The following is a 27,721-nucleotide window of genomic DNA, read 5'->3' on the forward strand; positions in this document are numbered from 1 at the left end:
CTGTATCTCATCTTAAATATCTTCTCATAATTAGTTGTTAATTAGTCACTGATCTGCCAGTAATTGTTGAAACATTTTGTTGAATTTTCTCTGTTTGATATTCAGCTAAAAATTGAAATGTTTACATTCCTCCGATGGTGAAAAGGCTACAACTCTCGCTACTCCTTAGGTTTGCCATCATTTTAGATTTACAACAAAGATGGCGAATAAGATACAATTAGTGCTCAATTTGTAATGAAAGAGGTGCCGGAGCTCAAGCAATTTTTTTACATTAATGACAGATGCAGCAAGTCTAGAGGTGCCAGAGCTCAGCCCTGGCAAGCCTGGCACAAATTAAGAACTGGGTACATTGATTTTCTCTCTCTTTCAACAATTAATTTCACTGGGGGAAAATATATAAGGTGTTTTTATAAAGTAGGGGGCCTGCTTTAAAACATTTGGTCGGAAATACATTCTAGGTATTTGAATTTTGAATAGCAGAAATTAAAGGCTTGTAGGGGAACCTAGGGGCAGGGATTGTGCCTATCAAATCCAAGGCCAACACAGATTTCAGGGCTTTCCTGATGACCCCATCAGTTATACAAAATATAAATGTATTGTCTCAGTTTTTGTTAATTGCTGCCGAATGGCCACTTGAAAGAGCCACTGGTAAGCTGAACTGATGAAAGTGGCAACAGGCTCACTGAGGGCATGTGCACCTGCATGGCAACCCCACACCAGGCCTGCCACATGCTGAGACCTTGCCCTCTCTGTAGCAACCTCCATGGAACCTGGAAGGAGGAGCATGGGTTGAAGGAGGGAGGAGCTTAGAAGTGGCACCAGCAAATAGGTCTGCCTGCAGCTCTACAAGTAGTTGTTTGAATAAAGAGTTTGATTTAATAAGAATGGCATCGCCCCATGTTATTCAGCTCATAGAATGAAAAACTCCCCACTTCAGACTCTCCAGTAAGCCTCCCACTACATGATGTCTTAAACCAGCCTTTCCTTGCATGTAGAGTCAAATTCGCAGGGTAGCGGGAAAAGAGTGGGGGGCTTGGCTGACGAGTTAGAAAAGTGAAAACTTTGTCATGTATACCTCCTGATGCCCACCAGAACCATCCCTGCATTCTTTTATCTCCTCTTCCCCACAAAACTCTTCCATGATAGGTGTCCCACTTTTCAGTGGGAAATTCTGGTTAATCTATCCCCAGGGATCTGCTGGTGTTGTTAAAATATGGCATTTTGTACAAACTGGTGAATTCCAGAGGCAAATAATTGCTTTTCAGAAGAATTTTTATTATCATGAAATAGTGATAATTCCTATGGGCTTTTTTCAAAAGGGATTTTTCCTATAGGCACAAACTCAAGGGGTTAGACCTCATCTTCAAATAGCACCCTTTGTATAAAGTCTATGTCCTAACTGAAAACAAAACAGCACTCACTACTAAAAATATTTAAGGAATGGCACGAAACTTGGTTTGAAAGAAAAATGAATTTCCTTCAATATTTTATCTGCAAGCATACAGGGATGACTCCTTATCTTGTAAATCCCACTGACACAATGAAAACTTTGCATAAAACAACACTAAATACCTTTTAGTGCTATGTTTTTATACTAATTGTTTTATTTTCTTTGATTAAACATCAGATTGATTTGTTTAGTCTATCATAGGTGTAAAACTCATGTTCTAAATCTCAAGCGTTTGGAAAAGAACTGACTAGATGCTGCAATTCTTCTCAAGCTCTGACAAGTCCAGGTGCCACACACTACATACTGTGAGAACATTATAAAGACTGAGAAATTATCTCTGTAGAAGATCAGAGGGGAATGTTTATATACATGTGTGCTAAAGTACAGATGTGCAAATATTATGTTGGAAGCTTATATTTAATTATATGTAAGTAAAACAAAAGTGGCAAAGTCTGTATAAGGAATAACTGTAGATATACTACCCAACAGGTCTTTTTTTAATAGTTATTCATAGTATTCCAAATACTATTTATATTGTTTTCTGTGTGCATTAATTTCAATTTACTGGAAACAGTATTATACTCCAAAGCTGACTAGGAACTATTAACACATATTTATCAGGATCCTATATACAACAGCTCTTAAGTTTAAGTCCATGAGATGCCTTCTGAAAAGAAGGAATCCTGGCTTGTGCTTTAGCAAATAATTAAACTGAAGTGCAGGAAGAAGGGGGGAGAGGCTTAGTTATACATAATACTGTCTCAGCATCTCTCTACCCCACAATAGAAGCAGCATTCAAACATTCTTCTCACAGTATAATCTATGTTTGTCCGGAGTGTCTTGGTAGACTACTAAATGTAGACCTCTGCTCAAGCAAAAAAACTAACAAACATTAGATGCACAGGAATGAGATGATGAACAATACAAAGAGTCTTATCATACCTTTACATAAATCTATGATGTTGCCTTAGCTGGAATACTGAGTGTAGTGCTGATTTCCTCATCTCCAAAGGCCACTGCAGACTTGGAAGGGGTTCAAAGAGTGACCAGAATGATCAAGGGCACGGAAAAGCTCTCTTAGGAAAAGAGATCAGAAGGACTGTGATCGTTTAGCTTAGAAAAGACATGAATAAAAGGGAATGTGATAAAACATATACAATTATTAATGATCTAGAGAAGGTAGTTTGGGAGCTTCTGTTCTCCCTATCTCATAAGGGGCCATTCAATTAATTAAAAAGTGGGAAAATTAAAACCAGTAAAAGGAAATATTTTTCACATGATGTGTAATTGTTGAACTCACAGGAAGTTGTTGAGGCCAAGAACTTATTAAGATTCAAAAAACCACTGAATTGTATGAATAAAAATATCCAGAGTTATTGTAAATAATAGTATAAATATTGTAAGTGACATTAAATCTTATGCTTTGGGGCTTAAACCAATCTCTAATTCAGTGGTACATAATCTTTTCCAGTCACGCCCCCCTTCACCATTAACAGAATGTGTCCATATCCCGTGCCTCATTACTGCACAGCCAAGGCTTCCTCAGAAGCAGAGCCTGGACTGAAGGTGCAGCTGCAGGAGGAACAGCGGATGGAGCAGATAAGTAAGAATATATGAGGGTAAACTCAGATCTGACATTTCAATGTGGACTAAAATGTGCTGCTTCTAATAGGGTGCAAGGTTATTTGACCCCATTTGGGTTCATAGGTAATTTATGACTGATATGCCTGCCAGTACATCACTCATTACCACTAAGGCCACGTCCAGACTAGAGTATTAAAATCGATTTTAGATATGCAACTTCAGCTACGTGAATAACGTAGCTGAAGTCGAATTTCTAAAATTGAGGTACTCACCAGTCTGGACAGCGCAGCATCTATGTCCGCAGCTCTCCGTGTCGATTCCGGAACTCCGTTCGGGTTGATGGAGTTCCGGAATCGATGTAAGCGCACTCGGGGATCGATACATCACGTCCACACTAGACGCGATATATCGATCCCCGAGCAATCGTTTTTAACCCGCCGATGCCGCGGGTTAGTCTGGACGTGGGCTTAGAATACTTCCCCCTGCATGTTGATGAGGCACAATGCAAATTCGTTTTTGCTGCCTTATTTGTTTTTAGGGATGATTTTCACAAGACTGCGCTGTTCCACAAGCAGAAAAAAAATCCTCCTGGGGTTCTTCTTGTGTCTTCTGTATCAATCAATACGATGTATGTTTTCAAGCTTTTCCTCTGCAACCTGGAGGACTAGCACCTTGAAAATAAAGCTGAGATACTCCTGTAATTCCCTGAATCCAGGCATTAGGGCTTTAAACACCGAACCTTTTGAGGCAGGCAATAAGAGTAGGCAACACGGCAAACGTGATTTCTAGAGCTGCCCTGTGAGTCGTGGCGTGCTGCTAATGAGACACATGGCTCCACCGTGTTACAAACAGCAGGGGTGGAGCTGCACTGGGGATGGGGTGACCCCCCCATGCAGTACACCACCGAGGTCGCTGCCTGGCCAGGTCTCGCAGCCAGCCCCCTAGCTGTGCCAGCGGGAAAAGCTTTGAGCAGAGGGAGGGTGACGCTGCCGTAGGCCCCACCCATCTCTTGTTCCATACCAACGTGCCTGCCCACCTCTCCCGTGCCGCCGGGGGCTGCTTCCTGCTAAGTCACCTGATCGCGAGTTCTGTCATGTGGCCGCCTGGCTCCTCCAATCAGCGGCCCCGGAGCGCTCGGGCCGTCAATTCAAACAGACCACGACGGTTAGCAAGTGTCATCCTGCTGGGTGGTCGCTCCCCCCAACCCCCATCCCCGGCCTGCGTACGGGGCCGCGGCGAGCAGCATGGAGAGCCAGATGGTGACAGCGGGGCCCTACCGCGCCACCAGGCTGGTTAGAGGGGATGGGGGCTGCGGGTCAGCACACGGGAGCGGGGGGAGGGGACTCTGCCGATGGCGGGAGAAGAGTCTGTGGGGGTCCCGGAGTGTGAAGTACAAAGCGATTCCTGGTGGGGAGGGGACTGGAGCCCCTGAGGGGACGGGGAAGGGCAGCAAGGAGCGATGCGGGCCGGGGGACGAGCCCCTGAGGGGACGGGGAAACGGAGCAAGGAGCGATGCGGGCAGGGGGACGAGCCCCTGAGGGAATGGGGGAATGGCAGCAAGGAGCGATGCGGGCCGGGGGACGAGCCCCTGAGGGGACGGGGAAACGGAGCAAGGAGCGATGCGGGCCGGGGGACGAGTCCCTGAGGGGACGGGGAAGGGCAGCAAGGAGCGATGCGGGCCGGGGGACGAGCCCCTGAGGGGACGGGGAAGGGCAGCAAGGAGCGATGCGGGCCGGGGGACGAGCCCCTGAGGGGACGGGGAAACGGAGCAAGGAGCGATGCGGGCAGGGGGACGAGCCCCTGAGGGGTCGGGGAAGGGCAGCATGGAGCGATGCGGGCCGGGGGACGAGCCCCTGAGGGGACGGGGAAGGGCAGCAAGGAGCGATGCGGGCCGGGGGACGAGCCCCTGAGGGGACGGGGAAACGGAGCAAGGAGCGATGCGGGCAGGGGGACGAGCCCCTGAGGGGACGGGGAAGGGCAGCAAGGAGCGATGCGGGCCGGGGGACGAGCCCCTGAGGGGACGGGGAAGGGCAGCAAGGAGCGATGCGGGCCGGGGGACGAGTCCCTGAGGGGACGGGGAAGGGCAGCAAGGAGCGATGCGGGCCGGGGGACGAGTCCCTGAGGGGACGGGGAAACGGAGCAAGGAGCGATGCGGGCAGGGGGACGAGCCCCTGAGGGAATGGGGGAAGGGCAGCAAGGAGCGATGCGGGCCGGGGGACGAGCCCCTGAGGGGACGGGGAAACGGAGCAAGGAGCGATGCGGGCCGGGGGACGAGTCCCTGAGGGGACGGGGAAGGGCAGCAAGGAGCGATGCGGGCCGGGGGACGAGCCCCTGAGGGGACGGGGAAGGGCAGCAAGGAGCGATGCGGGCCGGGGGACGAGCCCCTGAGGGGACGGGGAAACGGAGCAAGGAGCGATGCGGGCAGGGGGATGAGCCCCTGAGAGGTCGGGGAAGGGCAGCATGGAGCGATGCGGGCCGGGGGACGAGCCCCTGAGGGGATGGGGAAGGGCAGCATGGAGCGATGCGGGCCGGGGGACGAGTCCCTGAGGGGATGGGGAAGGGCAGCATGGAGCGATGCGGGCCGGGGGACGAGCCCCTGAGGGGATGGGGAAGGGCAGCATGGAGCGATGCGGGCCGGGGGACGAGCCCCTGAGGGGACGGGGAAACGGAGCAAGGAGCGATGCGGGCAGGGGGATGAGCCCCTGAGAGGTCGGGGAAGGGCAGCATGGAGCGATGCGGGCCGGGGGACGAGCCCCTGAGGGGATGGGGAAGGGCAGCATGGAGCGATGCGGGCCGGGGGACGAGTCCCTGAGGGGATGGGGAAGGGCAGCATGGAGCGATGCGGGCCGGGGGACGAGCCCCTGAGGGGATGGGGAAGGGCAGCATGGAGCGATGCGGGCCGGGGGACGAGCCCCTGAGGGGACGGGGAAGGGCAGCAAGGAGCGATGCGGGCCGGGGGACGAGCCCCTGAGGGGACGGGGAAAGGCAGCAAGGAGCGATGCGGGCAGGGGGACGAGCCCCTGAGGGGACGGGGAAACGGAGCAAGGAGCGATGCGGGCCGGGGGACGAGCCCCTGAGGGGACGGGGAAAGGCAGCATGGAGCGATGCGGGCCGGGGGACGAGCCCCTGAGGGGACGGGGAAGGGCAGCATGGAGCGATGCGGGCCGGGGGTCTGGTTTGGAGGGGTGGGGACCCGTGGTCTAAGTGCGTGCGATCAACTTTTTGCTTTAATCTTCTCGCCCCCCTGCGTGCCCCGTCCCCGCTCCCTTGCAGTGGAATGAAGTTACTAAATACTTCCGAGCAGGGATGCCATTGAGGAAGCACAGGCAACGCTTCAGAAAACACGGGAACTGTTTTAGTGCCGTGGAAGCCGTGGACTGGCTTCACGAGCTGCTAAGGAACAACAGGAATTTTGGTCCAGAAGTTACTAGGCAACAAACAGTTCAGTTACTAAGAAAATTTCTCAAGAATCATATAATTGAGGATATAAAAGGAAGATGGGGATCAGAAAATCTAGATGACAACAACAATCTATTCAGGTGCTGTACCGGTGTACACACATTGCTAAACTGTGAAAACTAACCAAGAGTACTTTGTAAGGAGATCAACAGTTACTTTCTGTGAGGACAGTAATTGTCAATCAAAAGCAAAACTGATTCACCAGGAAGTCTGCTTTTCCTCTACCCCTTCATTAATAATGCTGTTATGGGCTGCAGCCCAGCATTTCTGTAGCACTAAGTGCAAGGGGCCTGTCACCAACCCCACCCTGGCCCCAGAGCAGGCATAAGCATCCTACATTGTGCTGTCTCCCTTCTGCACCAGTGCCTTCTACAGTGGTACAGAAGGTGTAATCAGAGGAGAATCTGCTCCAAGGACTTAACTTGAAAGTTGAACTTTCCCCTACTGACCTCCAATGAATTTGCGAGAAGGGAATGATCGTCCAAAGCTAATTTGGAATTTTGCCTAATTTAAATTATGTATAAATTGTAGAGGTGTTCTGTGTTTTCTTCTTTTTATTTTAAGCCTCTACAGAGTCTTACTGGAATCATCACTGGGCACTAAATTTTTTGATGACACTAAGTTCTTATTTTTTAATATATTCTGAATGTATTTACATTTCTCTTGTTAATTATAGATTCCCTTCAACCTCTCCAGTTAAAACTTTGCAAAGGAGGTCTCTATTGAAAGAGAACACAGAAAATATTCCAAAAGAGGAAGGAAGTCTCTTTAAACTACCACATTTCTCCAGGAGGACTCCCAAAAAACATGAATTACTTCATACCCTGGTAATAACTTGTGCTTCTTATCGAACATGTGTTCCTTTCAGCATTGGGAAAACAAAAATAATTACCTCTTTTAGTGGCTGCATCATCTACTTCTGCAGAATCTTCATCTCCAGTTGAAAAAATAAGCTTGCAGTTTCCTCTGGACTACTCTCAGGCCTGGGCTACACTAGCGGGGGGGTTCGAACTAAGATACACAACTTCAGCTACGCTATTCGCATAGCTGAAGTCGAGGTATCTTAGTTCGACTTACTGGCTGTCCTCACGGCGGCGAGTCGACTGCCATGGCTCCCCCATCGACTCCGCTTACACCTCCTGCCAAGGTGGAGTACAGGTGTCGATTCGCAGATCGATTTATCGTGTCCAGATGAGATGCGATAAATCGATCCCCGATACATCAAACACTACCTGCCGATCCGGTGGATAGTATAGACGTACCCAGAATGAAGTACAACAGTATGAGAATGCAACAGAAAGCACAGCAGCCCTGGTAACAAAAAGCCTTTATGCTATATGTGGCTGCTTACAGCTTGGAGTGCAACCTAAGATCTTAAGAAACTTGAACAGTAGATGTTCAAAATATTGTTTCTATGAAAACCATCTTAATTGTAAACTTATGTGTACTTGCTGAAATCTGGCAAATTGAAATAGTGAAATTAAGTATATGTGGCTTTGAACTGTATGTAGTAGATGGAACTACACTGTACAGTACAAGCTGAAATCTATATATACAAGCTCTTCTCTTACCTACAACTTTAGATTAGATTAACTGCAGACTAGTATTCGCTTCTTTTTTTCTCATTTAGTCACATAATAACGGAACTAAAAAAGATCATTTAATGCTCCTCATTCCCCCCCAAATATGTTTTATATCTTTAAATATTTGATTCTTTTTTGTCAAATGATTAAGATTCCTCATAAATTCTTAGAAATTTTATATATTTTAGGAACACTAAATCAGGGTACATTACTTAGCTGGTAACTTGCCTAACTGTACAACCTTGAATGTAGCTGCCCGGTCATTATTTGTTTTGTTCTTTTGCAGATTTTTTTTGTGCTTCTGACTTTTTGAATTTAGGCCCAGTCCTGCAAGCACTTATGCATACATTCAATATTTAGGGCCTCGGTCTCCCATTTCATTCTGCATTTCGTTACTTTTGCCTTTAAATTTCAAAATTACGAATTTTTTTTTGCTGTAGTGAACAGTAAACATTAGCTGGGGATGGAAAAGAGCTTTAGCCTTCTATTTTAAAATGGGAGAAGACCCATTTAGTGATAAGAAAGCTTAAATTATAAAAAAGAAAATTTAATGCATTCTTTATTTTGGAATAAAGCCTTTTATACAAGTGTATGTGAGTAGGTTTTTGTTTTTAAATAATATTTTACTAGAATTTTGAGTTTGGCTTTTGAGATCCTTCAGAGAGTCAACAAAATATAATACGTATGATTGCTTATTTGTAGGAGAACATAGAAAACACAAAAAGTGAAATAATGGAAGAGGATAAGGAAAACTTACATAGGAAGAAAATAAGTCAAGAGGAGATAGAAGAAATTTGGCGAAACATAATTTTGATACAGTAAGTCAATAACAAACTGGAAATAGTTGGGGAGGGTGTGTGTATATATCTTTTCCTGCCAGTACATAGGGATTAGGCCATTTTAGCTTCAACGTACCATCACAGCAGAAGGTACATCCATGAGTACATGCTGTGTCAATAATCAATGATCTAAAGAAGTATTTAAATTTTTTCAGAAAACTTTTTCATCATGCAGAAGGAGTAGTTCTGCTAAATTACACAGGTAACCCTTGCACTTTCAAATATATTATCAAGGACCACAGTATTATATTTAGGAAAGCTGCTAAAATAAATGTTCTAGGGAGTCAGAATTGCACAGTGAGTAGCTGCTTTTCTTTCCTCCTTTCCTTTGTGGAACACTTCCTCAAAACCTGAATTTATGGCTTGCTTCTTGCTGTTGGCTCTTTCTATTGATTCAGACAGACCTTTAGTCGTCTGGCATAAAAACTTACCTCTGACACTTGGAAGCATTGATCTTGGACTAAGAACTTAGAGTTTAATAAGTTAAATTTTGAGTTTTTCCTTGTTGAAGAGGCCTTAAAGTAATTAGCTTGTGTTCACATGCTATCAAGACTTCTGAAACATTTGTTCTCTTCCACCCTACAGCTTGCAAACCATTTTAGGTCTACCATCTTTGGAAGAAGTCTTGCACTCAGCCCAAGTAATTCCTCAATATGTCATGTACAACATGACTAACACGAGTAAACATGGTGTTGTTGTTCTGCAAAACAAATCAGGTTTGGTTTTGTTTTTGACATTTGCTTCAAGTGCCAGTATTTAGTTATTGTCAAGTGGGAGATGACAGTAATTAACTATAGTAGTACTTAAAACAGATTTGCTTAGGGTGATAACTTCTGTAGTCTACTTTTCTTTCAAAATTAAAAAGTAGGGCAGGTGAGAATGTAATAAGTATAGTGATTTAAAAATCATTCTATGTGTTCTTTTAAAACTAGTTAAATTCTATATATGACCTTTCTGTATTTAAAGTTTAACATCAGGTGGCTAGTTTATACAGAATATAGTGACAGTTGCTGAACAATTTTCCTTTTTTTTTTTTTTTTTGTAGAAGACCTCCCTCATTGGGTATTGTCAGCCATGAAGTGCCTTGCATACTGTAAGTTATACAAAAGTAGTCTTTACAATTTCAGATATGAAGAAGCTTATTTTGGGGAGTAGAAATTCTAAAATGTTTGCTTATATGTGAAGATACTAGGCTTTTCTACACAGGATGCAAATTCAATTATATCTAACAACCTGACATATTCAGAAGATCTAACAGTAGACTGCGTAAAACAATTGTGTACAAAGGTGACCTGTAAGGAAGAAGAGATAAAGATACTGAAATTACGTGGTGTGCATTAAAGAGGAAAGAGATCTTCTAGACCAATGTACTATTCCAAATCATTGAGTAGACTACCTAAATCTCCTAGTGCCAGATTGCTTTCTATGGATCCATGCATGAATCTCTCCCTGCCCTTTCAGAAGGGGATGATCAGCTGGGGCGTTTAACTGAAGTGAGGGAAAGACGGCAACATTCCCCAACCAATTAGGAAATCTGCAGGAACGTACAACTTAGAACTCTATTAATGTTATATGGAACTCTGCTATTCTGGAAGACCTCCCTATCTCTTCTCACCATAAGGAGGGGTCCAAGTGGTAGGTCCTGAGTCATTGGAAGAAGCTATGCTGACAGGGAGCTGGGCAGAGATGAAACTTGAGTCTTCAGGCACAGTGCCTCTGTGTGTTCCTTCTCAGATGTGGTATTTCAGGGACTAAGCTACCTGCTTCTTGCACAGAACTGCCTGCTTCTCCCAGGCTGTGAAATAATTCAGAAAAAACTCTGAGCCAAACCTTAAAGAGTTTGCTAGTTTGGCTTGGCCAAGCCCATAATGTGATTATTTTTATTTTTTCTTAGTAGGCATCAACAGTGCTCAAGATTTTTGCCATTTTTAATGTAAAATCTGTTCTCATTGCAGAAAGGAATATTCCATAGTTTCCACTCTAAAGAATTATCTTTATTAGCTACTATCCTTAATTGAAGGTGTGACAAACTTGCAGCACAGTTCTCTCCGCTCTAGTATTTATATAGAAAAGAGGGAATGAAATGAAGAAATGGAATATTTTCAAGACATAGGTATATGTTCCTGCATTGTAGAATCAGTATAGCAAAATTAAGCAAATTCTTTTGAGAAATGAATGGTTGTCACTTCTATCTATGTAATGATCTGCACTGCATTTTTCAGGTTGTTGGCTTTGATCTGGATTAAAATAGCCTTTTTAAAAATAATGTAAAATTTAGCAAAAGTTTATAAACTTTTTTAAAAAAATACTTTGCACATGTGAAGTGGGCTAACAGAAATGACTTCACTTGGGCTTTTGGGATATCAGTCTTTCACTTAAAAAAATAAAAAGCACACAATTTATAAATGCTAATGAATGAATATGCATGACTGTTGAAAGTGTTGTATCCAGTTGAATTCTTCATCAGTTGTACAGTGTCTGATGTAACTTTTTTGAGAGAGAGAGAGAGACTTTGGAGAGGTAGGGAAAAAATGAGTTTGACCTCATTGAGTTTCCTGCAGAGCAGTTCTCAAAGAAGCAGTTTGGGGCATGCAAAATTTAGAAATGTCATGTCTCCCAACTCAGTTTTCACCATTTCACATGTACTGTATCTGCACTGGTGCCTATGCCATTTTGCGGCTTTTTTGCTGCCTCTTTCCCCACAACCTCCAGCAAAGCTCCTTAAGAAGTTATGGTGGCACTGGCTGTGTCATTGCATGCATATATGTATCTCTCTAACTATTCAGTAGCAGTTGCAGGAGGGCCCCATATGCAGCTAAGAGAGCTTGGAGTTGAGTTTGCAGCGGGTGATTCACAGAAAGTGACATTTCCCCCCATTCCATGCACAGCACCTAAAAAGCCAGAGTCCATTTGTGAAGAAAACTATAAAGGAAAATGGGGATAGGGCAGAGGATGCTGCTTTGCTTCATCCTAGCCCATCTTTCTGTGGGAGTATGGTGGAGACCCATCTGCAGGGAAACTCTGGTTCAGTTTATTCTCTCCTTGTCCTTACCCATGCCCATAAATTGGTTAATTACATGGTTCATTGCCCACTTTTGAAGATGCTATATTGGATGAAGAGCAAACCTGAAGTGCGCAGTTGTGATCATCCAGGGGAGGGTGATACAGGTGAACAAAGTTTGCTGTTATTGCACCAGTTATGTAAGCTTTCGGTAGTGTGTGCGCACTTTTTTAAAAACAAAAAAAGCACACCTGTCGCCCAGCTAAAAAAAAAAAATTAGTAGCTATGTTAGTGAATTGAGCCCTAAGCATCTTGAATATGAAAAAAATCTTAGATTTATTCTGAGTATCTGAAAATAAATTCCTAGGTGCTTGTAACTTTTGTTTTATTGCTTATCTGTATGTAATCTGTTTGATCTGGGGTATTTTGGGGGGGGGGAGGGGTAGTAATTTTAACAGAAAAACTAAGATTAATTGCTTCTTATGACTCCTTTTTTAGGGGTGGGTGAGAAGGAGAAAGGGTTGAAGTAGTCAAATAAGGGACTTCCTCTAAATTATTAATATTGAAGTATCTATCTTCTAAAGTTGAGTGAGAGCTTCTTGCTCTTCTGTTGCTATATAAACAGTTTTATTCTGTTTCTGCATACTAGTTACTCAAGGCTGAACACTGGGCCAGTGTTTGTGTAAGGAGATGGCTGACATGACACTCCTTGAGAAATACTAGGCCGTCCCTATCATTCTTTCAGCTAATGTTACAGAAGTTTTTGTTGTGTGGTTTGGTGGTGTTTTTTTTTAAAAAGGTGGTTATGAGAATAGTCCTGTCATGAGCCTTCTTTCCTCGCCTTCTTTTTAGGGCCTAGAAGTAATGACATGAGCCAGCCAGCTTACATTGGTTTTGAACGGGATGTGTTCAGAACAGTCGCTGATTACTTTCTCAATCTACCTGAACCATTGCTTACTTTTGAATACTATGAACTGTTTGTGAATATTCTTGGTATGTATGACTTGAGAAATAACCTATTTCGTTAAGAGTTAAGTACAAATTTGGGTCTAGTGGGTTGCACATATGTAACTGTGTGCAGAATTTGGCCCCCGATCTGTATGGCAGTATGAATTTGTGGGAGGCCACCAGTGCAGTAGTAGCTCTACATTACAATCTGAGTGAAAATACAACTACATTCTTGTGACAGTAAATCTATATAAATTATCTGGTCTGACACTGTCAAAGTATAATAACCACAGTCTCAAATAGTGTAAACTAATCTTAGACTTGGTTTTAAAAGCTAAATGTAAAGTTTTATTGTCCTTTGTCTTGCATGTATGGGCTGTTTGTTGCATGTCTTGTTTAATGCTTTTTTTTTTTTTAGCTACAACTAACAATGTGGACTATATTAATGTCTTATATTTGTTCTGTTTTACTTAGCTACTTCAGTTCATTCTTATCTTGTTCACTTTCACACCACTTGCATCTTAACTTGTATTTCATTTTCTGATAGTTGTGTGTGGCTACATCACAATTCCAAATAGACCCAATGGAAAACACTGTATCCGAGATGAGGCGTGTGACTCACAGCCTTCAAAAACTCTGCACTTGAACTCTTTCAAGTCAACTGAATGTCTTCTACTAAGTTTACTTCGAAAAGAGACTGAAAAACAAGAGGAAGAATCTGAGTCTTCTGGAAATATTTCCCAAAATGAACGTACTCTTCAAAAAGAATGTGCTAAAAAATTACAGCACTATAACTTGGCATGTAAACGAGCCAGTGCTCATGATCTAAGAGGAGGAAGCTGTAAAAATCTGTCAGGTTTAAGGAATGAACAGGCCCAGTCTCTCAAACTTAGGGCAAGGTGCTATTCTTTGGAACGAATTGCAGCTACTACCTCAAGTTTGTGTAGTGAAGTGGGATCTAACTCCCTCTATCAATCTGACATTAACATAATATCAAGCAAAAATAAGGAAAACCCACTACTACATTCTGGGTACAAAGCAGAATCACTGTTGGATCTTGGATCAAATAGCAATGGGCAGAAACAACCGTGTGGTTCCAGGAGAGTGTCTGCATCAACAGTTCACAACCAAGAGCTATGTAATGGGAATCGCAAATCTAAGCAACTCTGCAGGTCTCAGAGTTTACTTGGAAGCAGCAAGTCCAGAAACTGCAGTGGCATCAACACACCAGTTGCTGAAATCACAGTAAACCCATATGCAATAGTTCATCTTGGACAGAGGAAATCAAGTACTACCAGTGTGGTTACTATAGTAGAAAATGAGCCTAGGGATTCTGATATCACAGTCAATAAAAGACTCTGCAAAAGTGCAGTAGAACTTTCAGAAAACTCTTTCACTCCAGCTTCCTTTATGTTGACTGGCACGCAAAGTAAGATTGCTCTCTAAAGCATGTGGTATTTGCTTACTGTGTTGACTAACTGTCTCTGCTTTCCTACTTTCTTTGTCCCCAATATTGGATTTTTAAATAGCAAAATCGGTACTTCATGGTTTGTTTAAAGAATATTCTAATGGCTATGAAGTTAAGTAACTTAACTAATTATATTAAATGCAAGCTTTTGTATCTTCTATAATACATGCTCATGGGTAGTATCCTCTCTTCCCCAAATAGTGATGTCTAAGCAATTCACCATTGCTCTTTGTTCGAGTAAGTACTATTCCCTGTGATACAAACATCTGAGAGAAAGGGAGGAATCAGCATAGATTTCCCTGCTTCTAAGTGATGTCTCTTCACATTCTTTGAAACTGGATGCTGAATGAAGTTTCTAGGAGTCTTTAGAAGCCTGGAAATTGGCCAAACAATATATAATGTAATAACAAAAAGTACTCAACACTAATGTGCAGAAATAGCTTCAGTTATATTCCTCAGCTGGTCTTGACCTGTGTCAATAATATGTGTCAGAACAAAATGAGATTAACTGGGGGTGAAGACTATGCAAAAAATGTTGAAATAACGGATCCCTTTTTATGTTAGAGCAGACTGTGCTATAAAGTGGCTGCTGTCTTAATTGAATAAAATGAAATTGCTGATATTGAGGTACCACTGTCCTTCATATTGTTTCAAAACTTAATTACAGCTGTTTTTATAATTATTAACTTCTAGATCTTCTCCGGCCTCATTTAGAAAGAGTTGCTGTTGAAGCACTACAGATATGCTGTTTGTTGCTTCCTCCACCAAATCGTAGAAAGCTTCAACTCCTAATGCGTATGATCTCTCGAATCAGCCAAAATGTTGATATGCCTCGACTTCATGATGCAGTGGGCACGAGGTCTCTGGTAAGACACCTTTTTCTAAGAGTATGGATAACTTTATTCAATAGCATAAAAATAATGCTTAAATCTGAGAAAAGCAAGAATATTCAATGTTAACAGAGGAACTTAGTCTTTGTCTCACTAAATCTAGTATGTAACACAAATATGTTACTCCTGGTATACGTGTGAAAATCTGTATCAAAGTAAACTCTCTTGTTTAACTCCATCTGAACATATTCTAAATATATTTTTGGGAAAACTTTTTATTTGAATAGCCTTTATTAACTTTTTAAAAGAACAGAAAAGATTCATTATCCTTTTGCTACAATGATTTCCTATTCCTTCTACACCTCACTATCAATAACTAAATTGATATTGTGAATTAAATTCCTACAAAACCTTGTAAGTAATTTTTAATTGACTGTCTGTTTTAACTGATATGAACACAAAACTTATTTTGCTTTTCTGTAATTGAAAGGTCTAATGGATATGTTTTGAAAACTAGATTTTGGCTAAAACTCTTGCAGTGTGTCTACTTGAGGTAGTTTATTTTTGTTTTGTGCAGTGTGGAGTGAATTTCCATAGCCGAGCGTCAGCATAGCCTTTTTATTATATAAATGTTATGTCAGGACTCTAGCTATTGTACACAGATGCCACTGGATGTTAAAATTAAAGAATAGACCTAACTGTAGGGTTTACATTTTGAACTCTAGTAGGTCCGATGCCAAAAAGGAAACAGAACTGAGTTTGTTAAAGGTTTAAAGAATAGCTGTAAGGACTGAATTTAAGCTTGCAGTGGAAAAAATAGAGGTATTTACAGTTGTTAGAATGACATCAAACCTTTGTTTAGTTCTTTTACCATACTACCAACAGTGATTTTAAAACAAATTAAACAATACTGATTAAAGAATGTTAATTAAAAATGGAAAACAAGAAATGAGTATATACTTGTAAATTATTGCAAGTGATGAAACAGAGGTTCTGACCATTTATTTATGCCATCTTGAACTCTCATAATGTTCTTTTTTGTGTAAGAGACAAGGGTGTTAGCCAGTGAAACTAAAGTTTTCCTACATAAACTGAAAGGATGGTGAAGAACTTAGTATAGTTTGTTTGAGGTATGGAACTAGAACAGTGGTTCCCAAACTGGGGTTCGTGAACCCCTGGGGGTTCGTAAAATGTTACAGGGGTTCTCGGGAAAAAATTCCCTCATGGTGGACAGAGCTGTCCCTAGGGACCCCAGGTAGCTTGGGGCCAGCAGCCCAGAGCTCCTGGACTTCCAAAAGCTAAGCAGATCAATGCAAGCATATCTATCACACTGAGGAGATTTAAACTTCAAGACTCCTTATAAGAAGTGGAAAGGGAGGTGGATATTTTTTGCTGTTTTTAAAATTAAATAAGCCACTAGTATTGTTTTCTAAATTATTATGAAGAACAAGTTTAAGATTTGTTGTAACGTGCATTGTTTGCCTGGACTGCTCAAGACTTGAATGCTTGTGTAGGAGGAATTCTTTGACTTGGCTTCTTAAATACCTTCATGCTGTTTCACATCTGATACTCCTTGATGAAACATAGGAGCCTTGTCTTATAACAGGCTTATTCAAAGTGATACAAGCTATGAAAGTGAGAGCTAGGAAGACAGTTGCCTTTTCATAATGTAATAAAAATACTGTAATGATAAATAATTAATAATTAATAGTGTGTAATAAGCATGTCATAAAAACAAATCTTATATTTCCAAGATCACTGCTTTTATAATTTATACTCAGGTAAAGGAGAAAATCCCTGGAAATATTCATTTTCAGGAGGGGGTTCGTGAGACTTGACATTTTAATAAAAGGGGTTCACAGGTTGTTGAAGTTTGGGAACCACTGAACTAGAAGCTAGGGAGATCTGAGTTGTATTCCCAGATCAGTGTATACAGCCCTTACTACAGTGGGGCCTTTATCACTGATTGTGTTGTGGCAGGATCTAGAGGCCCCAGTCTGTAATGATTCTGGGGAGTTCATAAATATTATTAATAAAGTGATTTGAGATCTGCAAATGGAAGACCATGTATAAGTGCAAATTATGTGTTGTTTGTGATTGGCTTTTTTTTAAGGAGAGCACTTCCCCTAACTTCAACTGAATATTGTTCACTTCTTACCTAAACTATTGCTGTATTGCTGCAAAATGTTCAGCAGCTGCCACATTTCATCCCAAAGATGACTGTTTCATAGACAAACTTATTCCTATTGTATTTTGTAAGGCACTTGGGATCCACTAATACGTTTGGGTGAAATGTGCCAAATAAATACACCTCTACCCCGATATAACGCGACCTGATAGAACACACATTTGGATATAACACAGTAAAGCAGTCTCCAGGGGAGCAGGGCTGCAGACTTTGGTGGATCAAAGCAAGTTCGATAGAACATGGTTTCACCTATAATGCAGTAAGATTTTTTGGCTCCCGAGGACCGCGTTATATTGAGGTACAGGTGTGCTAGTTCATTATTCATATAGAGCTGTTGGCTTCCATCTGCTACCTTAAGCAGAGGGGAGCTAAATTTGGAAGAACCTAGTGGGCAGGTGAGGAATAGAAATATAGACTCTGTGGCATGTTAACCTCTAGATCAGTGGTTCTCAACCTGTTTACCATTGTGGGCCACATATGCAGCTCTCTATATGTTATGTGGGCTGCATCCACACTATATACTATCTGTATGGCCCTGAGGATGTTATGTGAGCCACAGCTGTGTGCTGATTGGGCCAGGGGTTGAGAACCACTGCTCTAAATTCTGCAGTATTAACTCCCTCCGAGTCTCCTTTTCTGCTGCTACTGTACAAAACCAGGAGATGTTTCCGTGGGGAAAAGTAACCTCGATAGCTATTTCAAGGTGTGTGGCTTTTCCTACACAGCGGAGAATGTGAATGCAGTTTTCTTGGACTCTTCTTCCTGGTTAAATTTTTTTGAATTTGAAACTGAAAACTATAAGCTCTAGTTAATCATAAAACTAGAGTTATACTCTGTTCTTATACAAGAATCACTTTGTTTCAAATGGGGGGAAATGGCAGATTTCCTTCTAGCTTCATCAATATATGTCAATAGTGGAGGAAGGTGAGGTACTTTGATGCAAATTTGTAGCAGGGAATGCAGTATGGAGCTGCAGGGAGAGGGAAAAGAATCCAAATGCCATAGCTGTACATACTAACATCCTGTTAAATACTTCTAGATGATACAGACTTTTTCTCGATGTGTGTTATGCTGTGCAGAAGAAGTGGACCTTGATGAGCTACTTGCCACAAGATTAGTTTCATTTCTAATGGATCACCAGCAGGACATTTTTAAAGTTCCAACTTACCTACAGGTTGCAGTGCAAGATCATATAGAATCTCTAAAGACAGCTCAGGTGAGTCCTGTGACAAAAAAGTTGAACCCCCTTGGCTAATTGCTGTTTATGAATTGTAGGGTATTAAACTACTACTGTCAGTTTAAAAAACAAAACTATATTCCATTCCTTTTTTTTAAAGTACAAACTTTCATGCAACTAGCTTTACTATTATAGATAGGTTTTTTACTTTTTTTTAGCAATTTAACTTTTTAAAACTTGCATTTAATTTACAATGTAACTGAATGCCAGTGAGGCAATAACTTTGCAACCAGAAAAGATCCTTCAAGCATGTGTAGACTTTTTTGTTGCCCTTCTTGTTTCAGTTCCAATATTCAGGAGAAGAAATCAGTGCTATTTTGCCAACTTATTCATATTGTAAGCGGATAACTCCTCAGGAATTTGATGAACAAAAAGTTTCTACCTCTCAAGCTGCAGTTGCAGAACTCTTGGAGAACATTATCAGGGACAAAAGCTTGTCTCTGAAAGACAAAAAGAAAAAGCTAAAACGGGTAAGAAAAGAAATGGGCTGTTCTGTGTTTTGTTTTTTTTGGAGGGGGAGACTCTGGTTTGGGGATTTTTTTTAGAGCGCTCAGTTGTAGTGTGCAAGATGGTTTTAAAAAATGCATAAAAGAGGAGGAGAGAGTTATCTAATTACTAGATCCTGGCACATCAGCAAACTCTTAAAAAATGAATTCTAGTCTGATAGCAAAAAGAATTGGGTACAGCCATCTGGATGAGTGCTTGTTGTGATGGCAAGTTCTGATCCTGTTTTGAAGGGAGCTTGGTCTCCACTATAAGAATTCATGTTAGTTAGCAACAATGTTTTTCAAATTAAGCACAGTTTAAGAGTAAAACACAAATCAATTTTTTTCAAAGCCCTCTGCGTTAAATACCAACTCTGTGGTAGGAATTAGAGTTATTTCTTGTGATATACTAAATATGCCAGGTTTCTTGTTTAATTTTTGAGCCAGGATCTTCACTAGGTAAAACTCTGATGTAAAGGGTGCAAAAATAAAAATAAGTGGTTTTGGTTAAAATTTTAAGACTAGGTTATTCGGAATGAGATTCAGATTTGGCAGGGAGGGATAGCTCAGTGATTTGAGCATTGGCCTGCTAAACCGAGGGTTGTGAGTTCAATCCTTGAGGGGGCCATTTGGGGAGCTGGGGTAAAAATCTGGGGATTGGCCCTGCTTTGAGCAGCAGGTTGGATTAGATGACCTTCTGAGGTCCCTTCCAACCTTGATATTCTATGAGAAGCCCTCTTCTGACTAAGTAACTGGTACTTTCTAACATTCTGATAGAGTTCTGAACAACTTACATATTGCTTCAGGTTATCTGATATTTCTAAGTTCTACTAATCTGCTGCCTAACAGTCAAACTAAAAGCTCAACAACTTTGGCAGGACTTAATGCTGGAGGATTTTCTTCTCTTGCAGAAAACCTTTGGCAAATATCTCTGATCAGTGAATAATGTACTTGTCCCAGAATTTACTGAGCACATCTTGTGACTCAAACACAGCTCCACAAAAGCTGTTTTTAAATTTTCAAGTTGTCCCCCTCTCCTTCTTCCCCTCCGCCAGCCTCCACAAAAAGAATTATTTTGTAGGACTTGAAATGTTTCTTAAACTTGGTCACAAACCAAAAGACTGGGCCTCTATTTTTTTTAATTAATTGAAACTGGCTGTATGAAATAAATAGTACCAGCATTGGTAGATTAAACCTTTTGACTTACCCCAAATTTCTGTATGGAGACGGGAGGGAATTCCCCATGCACCCCTTGCCTTTCAGCCCTGCAAGGGTCAGGCTACAGCCCCTGCAGAGTAGGGAGTGTAGAGAGAGCTCTAGCAGTACAGCTGCTTCCTGGGGTGGGGGCGGGGCTTTGATCTTGGGGCTCACTACATTTGCTCTAAAATGGCCCTGTATGCATGTGTATTTTTGGACAAAAATGCTCTCGTGTTGTGATTTTGAAATGCACAAGTTTGCCTCAGTAGCTCAAGCTGAGGCCTAGGTCTAACAGAAAGCCACACAGATAAAAGTACAGTGCTCATCTGCACAACCACAGCACACTGTAATTGCTAAATAAAATTACTGTGCTGGAATAGTCAGTGAATGTTGTACCTTCATTATGCCTGAAGGCAACCAGAAAAGTGCAAATTGCTTCTCTGGCAATTTTCTGGCACACTGCAGTGCATGCAATGACTTTTTATTTGAAACTGAAAGGTTGGGGTAGGGGGTTATGAATATTGTTTGGTTTTGGTGTACCACTTCCAACAAGCACATGCACCACAGTCTGAGAACTTCTCATACAAAGTCAGTTAATTCGTAAGACTGCTTGAGGCCATGAGAATATGTAAGAATTAGTAGTTTTACTCTCAGCGACTGAGGCAGACACTACATACATTCCTGAAATGATAACCCTGTGGAGCATGTTGGCTTTTTTGTTGTTGTGGGGTTTTTTTAATCCATATGCTCTTTCTTTTAGGAGTAGGTCCAATTATTTCTGCCACCCACCCCAAGCCTATAACTGTGCTGACATTTTGAAAAAGCTGACTTCATCAGCAGAAAGTTTTTGGTTTGTGGTATAAGGTGTATCTGTGTATATATATATGCACCAAAAAATAGGAAAGTAGCTTGGTTTCAGAAACCCATTTTTGATGTGCTATTCCATATCTACAGATCTGTAGATATTCCAAGCTGCTTTCTTTTTCTCTCTTCTATTTTTTGGTCCAGTGGTCGGGAAGATATCTACAGCTGTGGAAAACAGGATGAATAGGAAGCTTTCCTAGTACCATCATTATTTGCATAATCTAAACTTTAATGCAAAAAACTATATTTCTGTTGTTATGGTCATAAAAGATTCCAAATGAGAACAGAATGTGTGCCAATGCAAGACTGTCTTCCTTTGTCTGCAGATAGCTGGCTCCAGTTTTGCTATGCTGCAGAAGGGTGAAAGCTGACTGGAATGTTCAGAACTTTGTGTATGGTGCAAACTGATAAGCATCATGTGTATGTCACTGCTGTTTGACAAAGTCAGGAGCAACAGCAGAGACTAACATTTAAAATGGAGAGATGGGTGTAGTTCTGCCTAAGGGTAACTGGCATTGGCTGAGTACAGGATAGAGGAGTGCTTGCACTTACGTCCATCTCCAACACAGTAGCCAGGAGACCATGGAGTGGGAGTAGGAAAGAAAGAGAATGTACTTCTTTTTTGTGTGTGAGAGAGAAACTTCAAAGTTATCAGAGTCAGATCTGAAAGCTAAAACCCATGAACAGGGTTCAAGCAAGCCATCCTGGTAGGTATTCTAGCACCTCTTTCCAAGCAGCTGTTGGAGGCAGAAAGAGAAGGTAAAGAGGATATTTAGCACTGGAGAGGAACTAAAGAGTTACACCATGCTATGTTATAGAAAAGAAAATGTAGAGTAAAGCCTTGAAGGGAAGTAAGGCCTGACAAAAAAACAAAATAAGAAGTACTATACACTTTTAAACAATGCATTAAATAGAAATGGGATAATATTACAGCTGAATGCAGTACAAAATGGTTATTTTCCTGTAGGGCAGGTGCCAGAGGTTTGGTAGGATATCACAGCAAAGATATTTTTAATCCTCGCTAGTGGGCTTACTCCCCAGGCTATTAGGTGTCTAATCAGGTTGTTATATTTTTCAAGCTCTCTGTATCTTCTTTTAAATAGCTTTTTATAATTACTCTTTTGTTTTTTAGTTTCAGAAGGAATATCCACTGATCTACCAGAATAGATTTCCAACTACAGAAAGTGAAGCAATATTATTTGAAAACAAACCAACAATTAAGCAGCCAATGCTTAGCCTGAAAAAACCAAAGTTTCGTAGCGTAAGATACTATTAGGTATTCAGCTATACTTCTTGAATCTATTTGTCTGATAGGTATATGCATAGTCTAGTGAAGGACACTTACGTACTATGAAAATATAATATTTTCTTTGTGGAGGGGGAGAGAGATGTGCACATGCACACTTTATGTTGAAAGGTGCCAAAATATCTTTCTTCTGGAGATCACTTTTCACTTACCAAATCTTGAAATGAGATAAATGTTTAATGTTTACAAGTTACCCAACACATGCAAACAAATATTGAGTTGTATGTGTTGAATCTCAGAAGTAAAAAGAAATGTGAAAAGAAATATGAAGTTATTAGTAACCAAAAAATGTCTGTGTTATTACTACAGTCTGGGAAACCAATGGTATACATATTATTGTAACTTTTGTGTTAAATTGTTTTGAAAATTATGCTATTTAAATTGTAGTTTTGGTTTTTAATCATTTCTTGTGTACTGTATAAATGCTCTGGTTAGCTATTCTGTATAGTGTGTACTTGCCACAAAACATTACCTTTTGGGATTGAGAAAGGTGACATCCGGGCCCCACGGACTTCAGTAGGACTAGAAATTCACCCTAGGTTAGGGATTAATCTGTTTATCCAACTTCAAACTCGTATATACTTTTCATTTGCACTCATTTGTTAATCATTAAAATCATCTTAAGTTTTTAATATATTTATACATGTTAAAACTATTATACTTGATTTTATATGTATTTCTAATTTTTGATGGAAAGCTGATCTCAAATACATGGATAACTGACTTGGTATACTGCTCAAACAAAATAAGAAAGAGTGGAGGATGATATATGCCAGTTTGGTTCAGTGTAGGTATATAGGTATTATATATTAGGCTTCAGTGTTTTATTTATAACACTGCTGAGCTGATTTTTAAAAGACTTCTGGAAAATGTCCGTATTGTTCCCTCTCTTAAACATCATGGGTGATATTATGGTCCTAATGAAGGGAATGGGAGTTTTCCTGTTGACTTGTTGGCTAGGATTTCATCCCTTATCTTCAGCAGGATTTTAAATCTCTGTGCAATAAATTTCACATCTTGAAAGTACGGTTTTTTTCCAGGTATTTCCATATATTATGCTAACATTTGTGTACTATTTTTGTTGTTGTTGCCAGGGTTTTTTGTGGGTGGGTTTGGTTTTTGTCTTTTAAATTCAGGACAACATATGCATGTGGGGGGGGCTTTTGTTGGGAGGGCGGGTTTGTTTTCATCCATTCAGTTTTATGGATCACTTATTTGTCTATTGTATTTAAGCACTTTTGTGTCTTGTTAAAGGTATAAGTTAGATGTAAATGGTCACTGTTAGTTATGCTGGTGATTTAATGTAGTTAAATCACAGTGTATTATCTATCTAATGCAGAAGCCTTGTCATATTGTTAAACTCTTTTGCACACTGTACATGCATATTAAGCCATACCGAAACTAAACTTTGATTGTAGGGAGCACATGTTTTTGTATGTGTGGTTTTTAAACTCTGGATTTGTAGATAATCTTTTTGGGTGAAGTCCTGGCCCTATTGTAGTCAGAGTTATACCATTAATTTCAGCAGGATCAAGATTTCACCCTTTAACAATCCAGATCCAGCCCCTAAATTCAAACATGTGGAACTGTAAACATGTGAGTAGCCCTACAAGGGGATTACTCTCTGTAAGTGTTTGTTGAATTGGGCGTGCAGCTTGTACATCAAGTAGCTGCACTACAGCTGTAAAACAACAACCAACTAAATGATTTAGAATCTTAGTGACCTGCAAAAAGGTGGGGTGGAGGGAGGGGGTTTCTGCCATTCTTTATGCATTTATAAAAACATAGCCTGAAAGTCATCTTGCCCACCCCTCAAAAAAATGAAAAAATCCTGATTGTTTTTTACAGTAGAAATGCGGGTCTTGTCTGCCTTTGACTTATGGGAGATGGTAGAACTAGTGAAACTGATAGAAGAACAGAAGGGATTTTCTTTTAGGGTGGTTTTAAACCTAGTGTTTGTTAATGCCTTTATACAGTATATAGTAGTAAAAATGCACAAACCTTCTTCCCTTTCCCTGTGAAAGTCACCTTTAAAAATTCCGAATCAGTAGCTATACACTGTGAAATACATCAGAAGTATTATAATATCACCTGTGAAAGATAAGAATTTGTATCCAACAACAATTAGCATACATGATGACAGAGGGATCATGAGATTCATAGACTATCATAGACTATTAGGGTTAGAAGGGACCTCAGGAGGTCATCTAGTCCAACCCCCTGCTCCAAGCAGGACCATCCCCAGATTCATTCATGGACAATGTTGCTTGAAAGCTGGAAGAGTGACTTATGTAATGGAATATTCATTTTGAGACCTGTCTGTTTTAGTCTTGTGGGAAATCTGTGGGATGGGAGAGTTTTTATTACTATATCATCTGAACTTGCTCAGAGCAGGATGGGACGATGTGGAAGTAAAAGTGCATGGAGGTTAAAAACATTGTTCCATTGCTGCCAACTGTGTGGCTGCATCAGTGGTCAAGGTGAGGTATGTGGGGAGTTTAGTTACATTCCCTCCAAGTATCTCAAAATGCATTAAACAAAAACTAAACCTAAAGGCACTCAGCCTGGCTCATCACTAAAGTGTAAAGTATAATTAGTCTTCAGGTAGCAGTCCATAAAGACACAAGAATGACCATACTGGGTCAGACCAATGGTCTATCTATCCCAGTACCCTATCTGGTGACAATGGTCATGCCATATGCTTCAGAGGGTATGAACAGAACAGGGTTATTACTGAGTGAGCCATCTCTCATCATCCGGTCCCAGCTTCTGGCAGTCAGAGACTTAGGGATATCCAAAGTATGAGGTAACATCCTTGACCATCGTTGCTAATATCCATCCATGGACCTATCCTCCATGAACTTATCTAATTATTTCTGAACCTAGTTTAGTCTTCACAACATCCCCAGCAACAAGTTCCACAGGTTGAGTGTGTATTGTGTGAAGAAGTACTTCCTTATATTTGTTTTCAACTTGTTGTCTATTAATTTTATCTGGTGACCCCTGTTTCTTGTTTTATGTAAAGGAGTAAATAATCATTTTCTTCACATCATTCATGATTCTACAGACCTCTATCCTATTCCTCGCTACATAGTTGTTTCTCTTCCAACCTGAATAGTCCTAGTCTTTTTAATCTCTCCTCATATGGAAGCTGTTCCATACCCCTAATCATTTTTGTTACCCTTCTCCGTACCTTTTCCAGTTTTAATATCTTTTTGTTTGTTTGTTTGAGAAGGGGTGACCAGGTCTGCACACACTATGCAAGGTGTGGGTGTACTAATGATTTATGTAGTGGTATTATGATAATAAGACAGAAACTATCTATCCCTTTCCTAATGATTCTTAACATTTGTTAGCTTTTTTGACTGCTGCTGCACTTTGAGCAGATGTTTTCAGAGAACTATCCACAATGACTCCAAGATTTCTTTCTTGAGTGGTAACAGATAATTTAGTATTTTGTATATATAGTTTGGATTGTTTTCCACTGTGCATTACTTTGCATTTTTCAACATTGAATTTAATCTGTTATTTTGTTGCCCAGTCACTCGGTTTTGTGAGATCCCTTTGTAGCTCTTCACAATCTGCTTTAGACTTTACTATCTTGAGTAGTTTTGTATTGTCTGCAAACTTTGCCACCTTAGTGAGGGTGACAAGGGAATTGGATTACCTAACAAGGTTGAAATCACTTCAGAAATCTCCCTGGGAGACCTCACATCCTGCTAGAGGTACCACTAAGGCTCCAAAGTCTGGGGTACTGAGTTGGTGATACCAGGAAAGAACATGAACTCAACACTGAGTGCTAAGCAAGAACATTCAGCACCATCTTCAGAACACACAGTATTGCATAAGAAGCCACATAAATCTAATATGGCTGTTTCCGAGGGAATATAGTGTGTGCAGAGCAAGACTATCCAAGCAATTGCCACAGCCTGTACATAAAGATACAGCACCATCTAAGTCAGTGGCTCTCCCTGAGCCAAGAATGGTAATGGTTAGGAAGGAAAGAATGCCCTCTCTTTTCCTTTCACAGGTACTGGGTAGGTTTTTATTTCCAAGTGACTTCTTGGTACCAGAAGAGCTTTAATCCCCATTTTTAGATATCTGTACAAGGTCACCAAAAAGGGGAACTACATAACCCAGTACTGCTGGACTCTCCAGTGCCAACAGGATCAGAAATGCCATTGTGAGTGCTACAGCCATCCACTGCTCCACTGAGAGATTCTGATGAATATAGCTCATTGGAGTCACAATAGAGCAGGGATGGGCAAACTTTTTGGTCCAAGGGCCACATCTGGGTATCGAAATTGTATGGCAGGCCATGAATGCTCACAAAATTGGGGGTTGCACTCTGGGAGGGGGTTAGGGCTCTGGCTAGGGGTGCAGGCTCTTGTGGAGTCAGAAATGAGGAATTCAGCATGTGGGAGGGGGCTCCTGCAGGGTGTTGGGGTGCGGCTCCAGCTGGGGGTGTGGGCTTTGGGGTGGGTCTGGGGTTGGGGGTGCAGGAGGGTGCTTGGACTGAGGGGTTCGGAGGGTGGACAGGGGATCAGGGCTAGGGCAGGGGGTTGGGGCACAGGAGTGGGTCAGGCATTTACCTCAAGCAGCTCCTGGAAGCAGCGTCACGTCCCCCCGCCAGCTCCTACGTGGAGGCATGGGCAGGTGGCTCCCATTGGACACAGTTCCTGGCCCATGGGTGCTTGAGGTGGCAGCAGCCTGTGGAGCCCTCTGGCTGCCCCTGTGTGTAGGAGCCAGAGGGGAGACATGCTGCTGATTTTAGGAGCCACCCAGAGCAGGGCAAGCCCCCAACCCTGCTCCCCAGCTGAAGTGCTGGAACGGGGCAAGTCCTGGACCCTGCTCCCCAGCGGGAGCTCAAGGGCCAGATTTTTTTTAAACATCTGGGCTGTAGTTTGCCCACGCGTGCAATAGAGCACACAGAGCTCATCTTCATAATCACTGGGAGCCCTTCCTTCAGAATATTATTCTAAGGCTGAATACTCTTAAGTACTCAGAAGGACAAAACTTTTGGTATGGTGCCCCATGGGGGCCCCTTTCCCATATGGGACTCCTAGTGGAATTTTTGGAAACCCTGAGACCCTAATGGGACTAGGGCTGAGACAGGTCACAGACATCCTAGTAGAGAGACTTGGGGTAAGCAACCGCTTTCACCTTATCAGCCACAACAACTATCTCAGAAAGAAGTGATTCAGGAAGAGAATCAGCAGATAACAGAAGAGCTATTTCCCATAGATCAGAGGAGTAGCCGTGTTAGTCTGGATCTGTAAAAG

At 41.6% G+C, this 27,721-nt stretch overlaps 1 protein-coding gene across 4 annotated transcripts; it reads left to right on the top strand.

Moving 5' to 3' along the window:
* The first annotated feature begins 4,189 nt into the window (after positions 1–4,189).
* DEPDC1 (DEP domain containing 1) lies at positions 4,190–23,974 on the top strand. 4 transcript variants are annotated; one of them, XM_030573893.1, is made up of 12 exons: positions 4,190–4,326; positions 6,308–6,573; positions 7,170–7,320; positions 8,779–8,894; positions 9,501–9,631; positions 9,961–10,008; positions 12,769–12,909; positions 13,412–14,293; positions 15,026–15,198; positions 18,390–18,566; positions 18,872–19,057; positions 22,266–23,974. In XM_030573893.1, exons 1-12 carry the CDS (start codon positions 4,279–4,281, stop codon positions 22,407–22,409), a joined length of 2,463 nt encoding a protein of 820 aa, XP_030429753.1. In that variant the 5' UTR covers positions 4,190–4,278; the 3' UTR covers positions 22,410–23,974. The 4 variants fall into 4 exon arrangements, with proteins under 4 accessions (XP_030429753.1, XP_030429754.1, XP_030429755.1 ...); XM_030573894.1 differs by having other exon boundaries at positions 9,964–10,008; XM_030573895.1 differs by having other exon boundaries at positions 4,190–4,293.
* The last annotated feature ends 3,747 nt before the right edge of the window (positions 23,975–27,721 follow it).

This window comes from Gopherus evgoodei, chromosome 8 (assembly GCF_007399415.2).
Source record: "Gopherus evgoodei ecotype Sinaloan lineage chromosome 8, rGopEvg1_v1.p, whole genome shotgun sequence".
Classification (NCBI taxonomy): domain Eukaryota; kingdom Metazoa; phylum Chordata; order Testudines; family Testudinidae; genus Gopherus; species Gopherus evgoodei.